Here is a 15407-nt window from a genome sequence, read left to right as displayed (position 1 = left end):
GCAAGTAATGTGTGCCGAAAGACTAGGCAATTCTCATTTCGGTGGTCCGCAAACAGTAAGGGACATGACCATAATTAACCCCCCTCACGCCCCACATACATTTTGGACACGTGTCGAACATGGGAGCCATGGCACAGATAAGACGGATAGCAGAAGAAAGTAAAAAGCACTTGATTCTGACTGGAAAAGTTTGCTACTGGCAGAAAACATCAAACCTTAAACGATAAATTGAGTTAAGTAAAAAAAAAAATATATATTCCCAGAAAAGAAAAGCAAAAGCAACCAGTAGCGTTCCGAGATTCCCTCACACGAGTATACAAAAATAAGTGAAGGCTGACACTGCAGTGCATTACGGGGCGCTGCAAATGCTTAGTTTCTGAAAGTCATCGCAATTCCCAATGTTTCTTCTACCGATCTATAGAGTTCTTGTATAGCATCACTCGCCCAAAGGCCTCAGGGCGCTTAAAAGGACATAACAAGAAACAAAAAAGGGGGGAGATGCAGATTAATTGTAAAGTGCAATTTAGCATATACCCCTATCGAAGGAGTGTTTTTAGATGTTTCTTTAAATGAACAGTTCAGACACACCCTCTGAGATCAAAGGGGAGGGAATTCCAGAGAGCAGCGCCCAGGCATCAAAGCTAGAGCCACCCATCTTCTTAAGAGAAACGATTGGTTGATATAGTAAGACATTTTTGTTGGAGCACAGAGTACGTCAAAGGAATCTTCTTACACTGCAAAGAAAGATATGCGGGGGCTTCGCCTGCCAAACCTTTATGAAAGAGCCTTTAAATTGAATTCTTTGACTAACCGGAAGCCAATACAGTTACCTGTGAGCCGCAGAAACTCGAGACCGACGACCAATTCCAAAAATAGCAAGTACTGCTCCATTCTGTGTTACCTGTATTCTTTTTATGTTGGTTTGGGAAGTACCAACACGCAGACTATTACATAACTTTGTGTTGATTATAGCAGATGTAATCAAGGCACTATTGGTGTCAGATAGGGGCGAATCTGACATAATAAATGGACAAGATAGGAACAGGAAGAATGAAGGTGAGAAATGTGTTTTTTAAAAGATAGTTGAGAATCAAAGAAGACCCCTATTGTTTTGACAGATTCGTAAACTTGAATTAAATTAACAGAAATTGTGAAGCTGTTATGAACTGAATAGTGTTGTGTTAACTTTCATTGAGTTCCAAGAATGAGCAACTCAGTTCTTTTATTTAGAGTCAAGGGTTGACAGCCATCCAAGACTGTATGGCATTGAAAACTTCATGGACCCTTTCCGAGTCTTTATTGTAGGAACCTGTTAGGCAGAATTGCATGCAGTACCCTCTGGGACCACCACACACAATTAGGACTACAGGTGTAAGCCAAACCAACCTTTGGTATTAGTCTGTACCAATCCATTTTTGGTAGCGAGCTGAGCAGCCAGGCTTATCTCAAGAGTGAATGTGAGCAGTACAAATTATTACACAGAGGTCTTTCAATCACAGTGGTTCAAGTAGACACTTATACTCAAGGTTTATTGGTAAAACACTCAGCAAACATTCACTAGAAGGAGGCAACTTAATATTATAAACCAATACACTCCAATACAAAACTAAGTTTTTGAGACAGTTTGAGCTCCCCTGAAATAGGAGCCAAATAGCAGTTCAGTTACTTAGAAGTGAGCAAAAAGGCATAAGGTAAGTAGAATATATCACATCTACTTGTTAAACAGTGCAAATAGTTTCAGTTCACCAGAAGAGTTCAATTCAAGTCAATAGGTCTAGGCCAAAGTCAATGGGCTAGTGTTCAGGATAGGAAAGAGCTGTTCTGGTGTCAAACGGTAAAGTCTTTGCCAAAGTTCTCAGAAGTAGATTGGGCGAAAAAGAATCATATGTTGGGTCACAAGCTGATAAGGCCTGCAAGGTGGGAAAGTTTCATGAACTTTTACCGTGAAAGTGGCGTTCTCTCAATCGGGTTGGCACAGTACCTTAGTATGAAGAAACAAATGCAGCTGAAGTCGTTGGTTCCTGGCAGTTCCTGCAGATCTCACTGTTCCTGAGCCTCAGTCGCAGGGACAAGAGGGAGGACGTCGGGGGACTCCTGCACTGCACGGGATTGTCGGAAAACGCAAACAAAATGGAGTAACTTTAGTTCCAGTAGCTGAAATTGAAGCGCACAAGCTGGTGCCCCTCTCCCTGGTTAATCCTAACCAGCCTTGAAAATGGTATCCAGGTGGCTTACGAGTTGATTGGTCCCACCAACTCGAAGGAAGAAGTCGTCCTTGAAGGGGCTTCTCTGTCGAGATGAACTTGGCAATTCAGACCTGCAGCAGGGCTTCACCGGGCAAACCCATGGTCCACAAGTTGCAGCAGCCGTCCTCTTCCAGCTCTTCTTCGGTTCCTTCGTTCCAGTGGTCAACTCTGCTTTCCAGTCCAAGAGACTCACCTTATAAACAGTTTTCTCCCATTTATTCCAGCCTAGCTGTCAGTCACCCAGCAGGGTGGCTGTCCTTGCCGGACAGTCAGCCAGCCAATCACGTCAGAGTGCATTTGGGTCTCCTAAGAGACTAGGCACAGGGAGTTCCGGGGACATCCCTCACTTCCTGCCTACCCCAGACACTCAGACGCCCGAGGCGGTCTTCAGTCCTGAAGCCCGCCAAAGGCATACGAACAAAGGGACCAAACCTGGTTTGGCGCGCAGAGACAAACACTAGAAGGAACTTTCAAAAAAGAAACGGCGAAAAAAGAAGACCGGGACCTGTTGAAACAAAGGGGCTTAAGGCACCATCTTGAAAAACATGGCTCCTGTGATTTTTAGCTACCGGTGTTCACGGTCGGAAAAAATTATGGTAGTTCGTTGTAAAACCACTGCCACCAGCCTTCTCAATAGGAAAGGTAGTATTTGACTGCTCCATGAGTATTTAGACAGAGGATACTATGTAAACCCTCCAGCACTCCATTGTAAAATGGTATGTGATGGTTCTAGGAATTTGGAAAGACTAGTAAAGTCAATTTCACTTTACATTCTCTGGGAAACAGTAGTTTATCCCAGAGAAGGTATTTAAACCTTTGGGAAGTCTTAAAGACATCCCTGTGTCACTGCATTGAGGGTGCTGTGAAACACACATGAAAAGATGATGCCTATGGAGTTATCTAAAACTCCATAATCAAAGAACGCAAGTGTAAAACACACATCAAAATACATGAAAGAGTGGGGAAAAAAAGGCTCACAATCTTTCCATGTAAAAAAAAGTCAAGTCCTCAAAATCCAGCAAAGTTGCTGGGGCTCTCTAAGGTGAAGGGAATTAGCACATTTATGAGAATTCTCCCTAACAGAGCCAGACAACTCCAACAGGATCAGAGTATTGTCCGCATAATTTGTGAACTGTATCCCAAAGGGGCCAAAAGATTGCATAAAGGCCTAGAATAAACATTTAACAGTATGGGTTATAAACAAGAACCTTGTGGAACACCCCACGTAAGGTACACCGTTTGTGACTACGCTTTATCCTTCACCACATTTGCTGTTCTAGGACAAGAAACTATCTGAACCAGCACGCTGCATAGGGGGAGTATTTGCCAACCTTAATCTCTCCGTCAAAAGAGCATGATCAACTAAATCAAAGGCCAAGATGGATCTAATAATTAAAAGTAATACCACACCACTTTTATCAATTATTGATGCTATGTTTGATTTTAAATATAAAAGTGCCGTCTTGGTTCTGTGGTTTAAACGAAAACCAGACTATCCAGGGGCAAGAATCTATTGTTCTACAAACATTTGGTATTGACAGTATGCCATTTTGTCAAGAATATTTAACACAAAGGGTACATTTGCAATGGGTCTATAGTTTCCATGGCCGCTTGGATCAAGATTCTACTTTTTCAGTAAGGGTGTGATGCAAGCCTCCTTGATGTTATCGGGAACATAGGCTTCTGCATATTGTCTCACTTCTTGCCTCCCACTGACCCCCCCACCACCACCACTCTTGCACTGCTTGCATTTCCATACATGTTTTAAAAGAAAAACAATTCAAATAAGTATTGGTTCAGGTTAAATTAGCATTAATTGAATAAAGAACCCTTGATAGAAAGCATGAGTGACCAAAATAACTTCTGTGGTGCAAAGATTAAAGAGTACCAAGGTCAGAGACTTGGTGGCAGTACCATTGAACAAACTGAAATGTACCTACCAGTTGATCCAAAAGCATCCAGGCATTCTAAAGTGCTTCTTTCTTGTGCCAAGACAGCTAAAGCACAGAATATCAACTGCCTAGAAGTGAAAAAAACACAACTGGTAGTGTAGTACAAACATCTACTCAATCACTTGTAAACTTTGTATTCCACAGAAACCCAGGATTATGAATGTGCCTGCAAAGGTGAAGAATGCACAAGTCTATAGAGTGACCCAAACTGTAAGGGCAAGTATGCATAAACAAACTTGGTCTTCAAAGGTTTGCTGCCTCGATCAGGGGGCACCAAAATGACCCCATGGGGATAATCTGCATATGGCAATGTTTATATAATACAGTGAACAGCAGCACAGTCATTGAGTTTCCATTCCAGATGTAAATGTAGCCAACTGGGGGTTGGGGGAGAATTCTTTCAAAGAGAATAAGGAACAAGTTACTTACCTGTAACTGTTGTTCTCCAGCATGGGTCTGGCATGGATTCACATGCTCATGAATATTCCCCGTCGTCAGGCTGGGAATCCTCGGTAAAGAAAAAACCAGTATCAGTTTCGTTTCTGATCTGTCTTTCGTAGTAATAACCAATCACTGGTCTCTGCGTCATACTGACCACAGCCAATGACTGCCCTCTACCTAAGCACCGCCTCTGGCAGCCATCTTCAGATTTGGAAGCACGTGAAGTGGCAGTATGACCAAGTGAAGAGCCGCAGAGGGGTAGGCGGGAGGGTTCGCATGTGAATCCATGCCAGACCCATGCTGGAGAACAACAGTTACAGGTAAGTAACTTGTTCCTTCTCCAGCATGGGGTCTGGCATGGATTCACATGCTCATGAATAAAGAATACATAGCAGTACACACATGCACAACCACGGGAGGTGGCAAAGGCTCAACATTAAGCATCACATCAACTCAACATTAAGCATCTTACCTCCTCACCAGGCTCACCTCAGGCGAACAGGTTGCGCAGCACTGCTTGGCCGACCCTGGACTCCTCCCTGGAATCCCGGTCGACGCAGTAGAATTTCGTGAAGGTGTGCGTCGACCTCCACGTAGCAGCCCTGCATATGTCCAGCAGGGGCACACCAGATAGGAACGCCGTGGTAGCTGCGATCGCTCTGGTGGAATGGGCTCTCGGACGGCCAGGCAGCGGTCGGTTTGCCAACCGGTGACAGTACATGATACAGCCGGAGAGCCATCTGGAGATGGAAGCCTTCGAGAGAGCCTTCCCCTGATTGACAGGTCCAAAGTTCACAAAGAGTTGTGACGTCTTCCGAAAACCTTTCGTGCGGTCCACGTAGAACTTCAGCGCTCTAGCTACATCCAGCGAGTGCAAAGTCCTCTCAGCCGGCGACGAAGGCGACGGGAAGAACACAGGTAACACCAAGGGTTCGTTGAGATGAAAGTCCGACGGTACCTTGGGCATGAAGGAGGGGTGCGTCCTGAGCACTACCCTCGTGTCGTGGAAAGTCAAGTACGGGGCCTTGCAGGAAAGGGCCTGGATCTCTCCCACTCGTCGTGCGGAGGTGATGGCCACGAGAAAAGCTGTTTTCCACGATAAAAACTTCAACGGGGCCGAGTGCAGAGGCTCGAACGGAGGTCCCATGAGTTTGGTCAGCACCACGTTGAGCTCCCACGCCGGGGCCGGAGCCTTCACCGGCGGGAACGATCTGAACAGTCCCTTCATGAACTCTTTCACCAGACGATGAGACCACAAGGACGTCCGGCCCGTGGTTCTGGTGTATCGGGAGATCGCAGCAAGATGAATCTTGATGGACGCGTGTGCCAGACCAGCTTTGGCCAGCGTCAGCAGGTACGGCAGCACTTGGGGAGCCGTAATCCGTAGAGGGTTAATCTTCTGTGCGTAGCACCAGACAGAGAACCTCTTCCATTTGTGTCCGTAGCATTTAAGAGTCGAGGACGCCCTGGCCTTTGCAAGAACCTCTCTGCAATCGGCCGGTATGTCGTATCCTCCAAACTCTAGCGCTGCAGGAGCCAGGCCTGCAAGTTCAGCGACTTCGGGTCGTGGTGGAGGATGGCGCCTCCTTCCCTGGAGAGTAGATCCGCGTCCGCCGGCAGCTTGATTGGCGGGGACGCCGACAAGTCCAGAAGGTCCGGGAACCATATCTGCCTCGGCCACGCAGGTGCGACGAGGATCATCCTGCACCGTGACCTCTTGAGCTGGTTGACGAGCCGGATTAGCAGAGGCAAGGGAGGGAACGCGTAGAGGAACAGGCCCTCCCAGGGGAACGAGAAAGCATCGCCCATGCTCCTCGTCTGGGGAAACCTGCTGGCGAACCTCCGGCACTTGGTGTTCGTCGCCGTCGCGAACAGGTCGATCTGGGGTGTGCCCCACCGTCGGAAGAGGCGATCCACCAGATCCTGCCGTAGTTCCCACTCGTGGCACGAGCGCAGCTCCCTGCTGAGTGAGTCGGCGATGGTGTTTTTTATCCCTGCCAGATGAAACGGCACCAGAAGAATCCCTTGGGCGACGGCCCAATGCCACAGGTCCTGCGCCTCCTTGGACAGCGCTGGGGACCTGGTTCCGCCCTGTTTCCTGATGTAAAACATGGTGGTGGTGTTGTCGGTGAAGATCCTCACCACCTTGCCCTTGAGGGACGGAAGGAAGGACCTGAGGGCCCAAAACACTGCACGGAGCTCCAGGACGTTGATATGCAGGGACTTCTCCGTCGGGAGCCAGAGTCCCCTTGCGTGCAGATTTTCGGTGTGCGCTCCCCACCCTTCTAGGGAGGCATCAGTGGTCACAGTCACCTGGTGGGCTGGGGTCTGGAAGTCCATGCCCGCCGTCAGATGCGCGCGGGTGCCCCACCACCGTATCGCTCGTCGGAAACTCTCGTCGAGCTTGATCCTTTCCTCGAAGCTGCCCGTCGTCTGGATCCAGCGCGCATCCAGGAACTCTTGCAACGGGCGCATCCGGAGCCTGCACATGGGAATGAGGTAGATGCAGGAAGACATCATCCCGAGGAGGGACTTGATGGACCTCACCTTGGCCGCGTCGGCCACCAACATCCGTTGCACCTTGCCCAAGATGGTCCTGGTCCTCTCCTCCGACGGGGAGGCCAGAAGGGACACTGTGTCGAGCCTCGCTCCCAGAAACAGTGCGACTTGCGCGGGCACCAGGTGGGATTTGGCGTAGTTCACGGAGAATCCCAGGTCCGTGAGGAGTTGGACGGTCCTTGCCGTGTGGACCACGGCGAGCTCCCTCGTCTTGGCGCGGATGAGCCAGTCGTCCAGGTAGGGGTAGACGTGAATCCCCTCGCGGCGCAGCTGCGCCGCCACCGGTGCGAGGCACTTGGTGAAAACCCTGGGTGCCGACCGCAGTCCGAAGGGAAGGGCTTTGAACTGGTAATGACGCCCTTGGACCACGAATCTGAGGAATTTTCGGTGCCCCTTTAGGATGGGAATGTGGAAGTAGGCATCCTCCAAATCCAACGACGATAGGAAGTCTCCTTCCTCCAGCTGACCCAGGACGTGCTGGAGGGTGACCATCCGGAACTTCTGCGCCTTGATGAACTTGTTCAGGCGTCGCAGGTCCAGGATGGGGCGCCATCCTCCCGTCTTCTTCTTCACGAGGAAGTAACGCGAGTAGACTCCGGAGCCCCGAAGCCTCTTTGGGACGAGTTCGATGGCGCCCTTTCTGAGCATCGCCTTTACCTCCAGGAGAAGTTGAGGGACGTGAAGTTCTTTCCTGGCCACGGGGGGGACGCGCGGGCACCTTCTTTGAAACTCGAGCGCGTGGCCCCGGGCCAGGGCGTCCAGCACCCAACGGTCGGTGGAGATGGACTCCCACACGCTGACGAAGCCCGCCAGCCGGCCTCCCACCGGGGTGCTTCGGTGGGGGCCCGACCCCACGGCCGGTTCAATCCTGCTTGGACGCGGCCTTGCCGCCTTGGCCTCCTTGGCGACGACGGCGGGGGCCGCCAGACTTGCCTCGTCCTCTGTAGGCCTCTTGCGACGACGAGCGGGCCGCTTGACGGTAGGAAGCGAAACCGCCGCCGGAACCTTTGGAGGCGCCCTTGCCTCCGCCGCTCCGAAAGGGCGTCCGCCGTTGCTGCAGCACTCCAAGGGCCCGGGCCGTCTCAGTATCCGCCTTGATGGCCTGAAGGGAATCGTCCACTGTCTTCCCAAACAGGTTGTTCCCGTCGAAGGGCATGTCCAGGACCCTGGTCTGGACGTCCTGCCGAAAGTCCGTAGCCTTGAGCCATCCGCGACGTCGAAGGCAAACGCCGTTGCCCATCTGGCGGAACCCAGTGTCGGCGATGTCCGTCGCCACGGTGATGGCGTGGTCCGAGGCCACCTCACCTTCCTGCAGGATCTCAAGGGCCTCCGCCCTCTTGTCGTCCGGCAGAAAATCCAGCAGGGGAGCTATCTTGTACCAGAGTTCCCTGTCGTAGCGGGCCACGATAGCCAAGGCGTTGGCCGCTTTAATCGTCGTCGCCGCCGACGAGATGACTCTGCGTCCCATGGCATCCAATTTCTTTCCCTCGCCGTCCGGCGGGGAAGTCGACGTGGAGGCCGCACCCCCCCCCGCTTTCTTCCTGGCTGCCGCGGAGACGACGGAGTCCGGGGTAGGCTGCGCCCGGAGGCATAGGGGGGCCGAGTCCGGGACCCGGTACTTTTTCTCGTACCTGTCTCTTTTCGCTGGCGTCGTGGAAGGGTTCTTGAGGAGGGAAAGGCCCTCATCCCAAATGTCGTCCAACAGAGGCACTGCGAGGACCGTCTTCCTCTTGGTCTCGCGCCGTTGGTAAAGGAAGCCTTCCTTTTTCTTCTCCTCAGGGCAGAGTTGGAAAAGCTCGGATGCCCTGGCGATCATTGAGTGGAACGATCCAATCTCGTCGGGCGGAGAAGCCCTGGTGGGAGGCGACGACGGAAAATCCTCGTCGTATGCCTCGTCGTCCGTACCCGTCGCTGCCGTGTCAGTCCCCGTATCATCCCCTCGGGTGGACGGGGAGGAGGGCTGGACGGGGCGCGACGGTTGAAAAGGAGGCGGTGGATGGATCCTTCTTTTCTTGGTAGGGGGAACACCAGAAGGTCCCGGTTCTGGATCCCCCGACGGGAGAGGTTCCTCCGTCGGTAACGGTAGCCTCGTCCTTATCTCGGAGCATAAGGACTGTATAGCCAACAAAATGGCCGCTGAGTTGTCTTGCGGCGCTGGCAGAGGGGAATCCGACGGGCGAGCAGGGGCCCCGTCGGTATCCTCGACGATGTCGTCGTCGTCACCTGCGTCGGGGCCCATTCCGACGGGCTGGTCTTGTTCCACGCCTAGGCCGTGGCTTAAGACCTCGATCAGTTCCTCTTCTGAGGTTGAGGCCGAATCTACGACGACGCCCTGCCCCCCCTTCTTCCCCACGGAGGGTTTCACGGGGGTCCTATCGATGGGCACGAAAGAAGACTCCCTCCGAGGAGGCAGGGAGATTCTGGGCCCCGAGGCCGCCACCACTGGTGCAGCCTCCACAGGCTGGGCCAGGGCCGCCGCGACCGTTTCGATAGAGGGCTTGGTCGAATGGATCAAGGCCTTCACCACCTTAGGTGCGCTCACCGCCTTATCCTTGAGGGAGGGGGCACTGCCACGCTCCTCCTCTGCCTTAGAGCTCGACCGGGGTCTCTCCAGGAGCTTCGCCGGGTGCTCGGCCTTCCTCTTACCCGACCCAGAGCGTTGGCTCGTGGTTGATGGTGCCGGGGAGGGTGCGCCCTGCCTGGCGCCCGTAGAGCCCGACCGTTCGGCGCTCCCGGTGCCAGCGGACTCGCGGTGCTTGGCCTTATGTTGGGCCCCCGTCGCCGGGGCGCCCTCAAAGGTCTTAGAAGACCGCTCAGATTTCTTCTTCTTCTCGCCAGACGGGCTCTTACCCTCCAGCCAGCTGGCGAGACGTTGATGGCGGTCCTTCATGGTCCGTTCCGACATGTTGCCGCAAAACGCACAGTCCTTCTCCACGTGCGTCTTGTCCCCATGAAGGCAGTAAAGGCAGAAAGAGTGTTCGTCCTCCTTGAAGACGTTCTGCAGCTGGCATCCAGGGCAGGCCCTGAACAGCTTTCCGGGCGTCGAGCTTCCCTTCTCCTGGGCCATCTCCGAGACCGGGCCTGAGAAGCTTCTGGAGTCCTCCGAAGTGTAGCTCGACGAAATCTTCACCCTTGAGGGGCACAGATGAATCCGACACGGGTCCCCGTTGATCGGATGTAGGATCGGTGGAGCTTGAGGCTCTTTTGACCGAAAGAATCGAAGTTTTTGTGAAAAAGCGCGAAAAAATAGCACTAACGCTCGAGAGCAATAGCACGAGGATCCCAACACATGAACGTGCGGTAAAAATCTGAAGATGGCTGCCAGAGGCGGTGCTTAGGTAGAGGGCAGTCATTGGCTGTGGTCAGTATGACGCAGAGACCAGTGATTGGTTATTACTACGAAAGACAGATCAGAAACGAAACTGATACTGGTTTTTTCTTTACCGAGGATTCCCAGCCTGACGACGGGGAATATTCATGAGCATGTGAATCCATGCCAGACCCCATGCTGGAGAAAGAGACCCTTTTGTTTCGAGATTTTAAAAATAGTTGGATAATTTTTTTGGGGAATGCGACATGAAGCAAAGCATGATCATGCTGGAACTGGAACCATCTCTAAACCTTTTAGTCAGAATCATCTGATAACTAGGTGGGCCATAGACAGACTGGCATGTCTAAAGTATTTTGGTTGGAGCCATTAAAAACTGGAGGCTCTGTACGACATTTGTGAAATTTCTAGAATAACTTGACCAAGGTGGTCATCCAAGATTGAAAAAAAATTACCTTGCACACTAGCAACAAATAAATAGCATCAGGTTTTTATATAGGTTTTCAATACAGATATCCTCTTGATGGTAAGTAATCTAATAGTAGTTATTATCCAATTGAATAGCACTCAATTTATCGATCTTGGATGATGGGATGTCTCAGCCTTGCAACAATTCAAAGGTGCCCTATGTTGGAGGCATGCATTTAAACCCAAGCGCTAGCCAACTGGCTATAAACAATGCTAAAGGTCTGTGGGAATAGGGCAAGGGAGAAGTTAACAGAGGTGCATGGGGCTCTGAAAAATCTTCTCTGCCTCCTCCCGTTCATAAAAAAGTTCCCATAACCCTGCCCATTCATGTTGATCTCTAATTTGAGTCAGAGGGAGTGCATACCTTTTAAATAGCCAATTCGAGCCCTCTCTGGGACCTTGAAGTATATTTGTTTGCTTGTTTGTTTGTTAGGCGCTTATACAATAAGAAAATACTGTTTCAAAGTGCCCACATGGGAGGGAGCGAGCAGAGGTGGGAAATAACATTAAAAATACCATATTTAAGAGCAGAGGGGGGGGGGGGTTAGAAGGGACGAACCTACTATGCCGTGTGAGTATTCAGATTGTGCAAGTGCAGCAAGGAGGAGGGAAGAGGGGGTAAGTGCTGTAGAGTCCGAACTCATGGGTGAGCCCCAGATGAAGTGCTAGGCATGTTGAGTGGTACACAGACTAGGGCAGCAGGGGGTGTAAGTGCGAATCTCCAGTGTGGAGGGTGTGCAGATGCAAGTGCCGTGGATAGACAGGAGCTGGGCAGAATTGGTGTGGGAGGCCAGGGCCCAGAGGATGCATAAGGGCCCAGGACACCAATCGCAGCCACTGTGGCGTTATCAGAGGAAAGAAAAAGGGAAGGAGGAGGAAAAGAGGAAAGTCTTGAGGAGCTTCCGGAATTTAAGAAGATACTGCTCAATGCGCATGGGGGGCGTGGAGTCATGAGAGTAAGATCTCCAATTTCCTTCAGTGTACGTTTTTCATCTTCGTAGGACCACAGGCCACCCAAAAAGAAAAGTACCCTTTTAAATGTATAGAAACACAAGGCATAGAGTGTTTTCACCATGAACACTTCACAAGAAAGCCTGAAACACAAACTTACAGCAAGTCTTCCAAAATCCTATCAGCAGTTTTTAACCAATATCCAAATAAAGAACTCTTCAGTTTGCACAATGCATTTTGAATGATTTTAAGCAGATTGTCTATTTTCTCTCCTAGGTTCATGGCCCTACCTACAGTAACCTCAATGGCAGAAGCATTTTCCATATGCAACACTAACAAATAAGTCACTTCTTCCCAACATTTGCACCTGTTCTGGCTTTTTGGAGACAAGGAAAGCCTTCTGCTTTATTTCCCTTGCCAGTACAGTCCCTACGACTATCAGTGCCGAGAGACTATGGGCCCCATTACAAGTGACTGGTCCGGATATAAAGGTGCCGGTAACAACGTCACCTTTATTTCCAGACTGCCTCACTCAAAGGTCTGCCGGTAGGGGCACTGAACAACCGGCAGGCCTGATCTGCCGGCAGTTCAAGGCCCTACCAAAAGGTTTTTCACTGAAGCACCAGCACTCTGTGTAGCCATTTCCATGGAGTCCTATATGGGAATGGGAATTTACCGTACCGCCACCGCCTTTGATATCCCAGTAACACTGGGATGTCAGGCGGCAGAAACGGTAATGCGATGTTGAAGGCAACCTCATAATGAGGTCCTATGTCTCTCTTTGTGAATTCTTGCATTGTTACAATTGCACAAATCACTGTACAGTGAAGTGCAGTTAGGAGAAACCTGGATTCTTATTTATCTTTTGGCTTTTTCGTTACTTTTACAATGTGCCAAAGACAAGCTGGTGGTAGCAGTGATATTTTTACCATTTTTGAAACTTTTTACAGATGCACTTTTGCATTTACCGCGAATGGTTACTAAAGGTGAATAGGCCAGGTCACAAGGTATTTCTCTTGTACTCAGGCTTTCTGCCTGCCTTCTCAGGTCAGGAAATGCATTGTACAGAATTCCATTTACCGGGGAAAGCTGTGGCTTTCGGGGGGCGAGCGGAGAGTGTGTCCAGAAAAGGAGGCTAGGAATGTCTAGTCACAATCAACATCCCTGGTGCCTGAATGCCCATTGCTGGGCAGATGCTGAGCAGATGCTGTGCCCAATGGATCCAAGATTGGATAGCCACTACCTGTTTTAATGGTGCATATCCGTACCATTGGTGGGCTTGGTCATGGACCGGTGGCAACAACCAGTCTTGACCCCCGTGAAGGACAGGTGCCTTCGGAAGTGTCCCTGGACCCATGTTTGGACTAAACAAATCGCCCCTGGGCTACCTCGTTGCAGTTTTTGCAATTAAGAGTACATTAATGGAACTTGGAGGATCTTCAACATGTGTAACAAGACACCTGCTCCTGCATTTTCAGCCTTCTTGCATGAACGGTGTTAGGCAGAAAGCTGTGCAGTTCCCTTAGGGACCACTGCAAAAGATTTAGGACTACAGGTTGTTGGCAGTAAACCCAATTGGTAGCAGTCTGTACCACCCAGATTTACCTGGTAGCTGTGGCTGAGCAGTCAGACTTCTCTCAAGATGAGTTAGGCAGTATATAGAGTATACACAATAGGTACAGAGATACAGTAGCACAAGCAAACACTGACCAGAGCTTTGGTGTAAAAGTATATAATTATTTATTTAAAGACACTTGTAAATTACACTAGCACAAAGAGAGGTAAGTAAATTCAACACACAGTCACTATTATATATATACAACCCTGATTACTTATTAGGCAAGTCTTAATGAGAAACGTCACTTATTTTCAGACAGAGGTGAGCGCTTAACATAAGATGGCACTCTAATAAGTTATTAAAAAGGGAGGTAAAAGGCAGAGTTATGAAAGCACACAAATTTCAATACTTTTCAAAGAACCACAGAGAGGCAGGTGAGGCAAAGTCTACTGGAGAGCAAGGAAGTTCAAATGCCAGACCCACTCTTAGAGAGAGCAAGCGAAATGTGTCCAGGATCACACAGTGGGGTTATGCCCAAAGAGTCTTGGTAGATAGTTCACAAAAGATTGAGATCAAGTCAGGAAAAGTTAGTTAACAGGTCCCAGGCTAACCCAGGTTAGAAAGTCGAGGATTTTCTGTCACCCCGAACGATCTGTCGCAAGGGAAGCCAGGCGGGACACAGTACCTGAAAATGGGAAGAACGCTCCAGCGGGGGCAGTTGTTCCTGGCAGCGGGTGCAAGTCGGTGTTTCGTCCAGAGGAAGAGGAGGCCTCGACGTGGAGGAAAGAGAGGTCGTTGCACTGCCAGGGAAGAAACCAGCCGCAGAGTTTCCCGGTTACAAGGTACCACCCTTTTCTTCGCAGTAGTGGTAAACCGTGGTGTTCTAGTTTCCGGGGTGGTTGGCACGGGCAAGGCGGCCATGGGATGGTCCAGGAAGGCGAAAAGACGGGCAAACTGGTTATCCCCACCAGTCAAAGGAAGAAGACTCTCCGGGCTGGAGATCTCCTCTGTCGTCGGGAAAAGTGGTGAGACGGTTCAGCAGGGCTCCACCGGTGGTGTTGTCGTTGCAGGTCGGCTCGGCTTCTCCCTCCTCGGATTCTTTAGGTCCTGTGGCGACTTCTGAAGTTCCAGTCCCCAAAGCCCTGCTTTTATGCAGAAAACCCCCATTCATTCAGCCTAGCTGTCACTCAAAAATGCTGAGTGGTGAGCCGGGTGGCTCACCACTTGGGCCAATCACAAAAGAGTGCGACTTGAGTTGCCGAGGCAACTCAGTCCAGGATGCCTAAACCCCCTCCCACACCCCCTGTGGTACCCAGACAGAGTGGCACCACTTTTGGAGGCTTCTGTGGAGAATCCCGCCAAAAAGTGGAACAGAGGGCTAGACTTGGGTTGGAGTCACAGAAGAGAACACAAACGCCATTTTGGAACCAAGTTTCAGCAAAAAATACCAACCGGTGAATTTATATTAATTTAATAAACCGGCGGTATGTTCGAGGCTAATTTTTAAAAAGTGGTAGCCTCGAACAATGAGAAAGATGCCATAGGAATATATTCGCGGTCCAATATAAAAAGTAGTATCCACTGCCACCAGCCAAAACTCCGGTGGGAGGGACTGGACAGTGCCCCCTTGAACAACAGACCCTGGGGCAATCGAATTGCCCCGACCAGTACGTCCACAATATGATGGTTCGTACTGGTTCTGTTCACAATTTGAGTCTAGTAAAGCCAATGGTGACTTTACATGCCCTGGGAGACAGTAGTCAGTCCCAGGGTATGGAGTTTATGTTTGGGGGTCGCTATGACACCCCTGGGTTACTGCACGGAGGGTGCTGTGTAACCCACATATCAAAAACACATGAAACCCTATGGGGGAAAAGGACCCCATAGCCCATAGAACACATACA

At 50.4% G+C, this 15407-nt stretch overlaps 1 protein-coding gene across 4 annotated transcripts in view; it reads right to left on the bottom strand.

Annotated features, from left to right (window-relative positions):
* Positions 1-15407, bottom strand: part of TRMT1L (tRNA methyltransferase 1 like) — a 1318548-nt gene that overhangs the window by 683632 nt on the left and 619509 nt on the right. For all 4 annotated transcript variants that reach the window (XM_069641040.1, XM_069641039.1, XM_069641041.1 and 1 more), the window contains one exon: positions 4187-4266. In XM_069641040.1, the coding sequence (XP_069497141.1) occupies positions 4187-4266 (80 nt within the window). The remainder of the gene's footprint in view (positions 1-4186; positions 4267-15407) is intronic.

Source organism: Ambystoma mexicanum, chromosome 1q, assembly GCF_040938575.1.
Source record: "Ambystoma mexicanum isolate Mex_15411 chromosome 1q, UKY_AmexF1_1, whole genome shotgun sequence".
NCBI classification, from domain to species: Eukaryota; Metazoa; Chordata; class Amphibia; order Caudata; family Ambystomatidae; genus Ambystoma; species Ambystoma mexicanum.
This window is presented reverse-complemented; position numbering and strand designations above follow the sequence as displayed.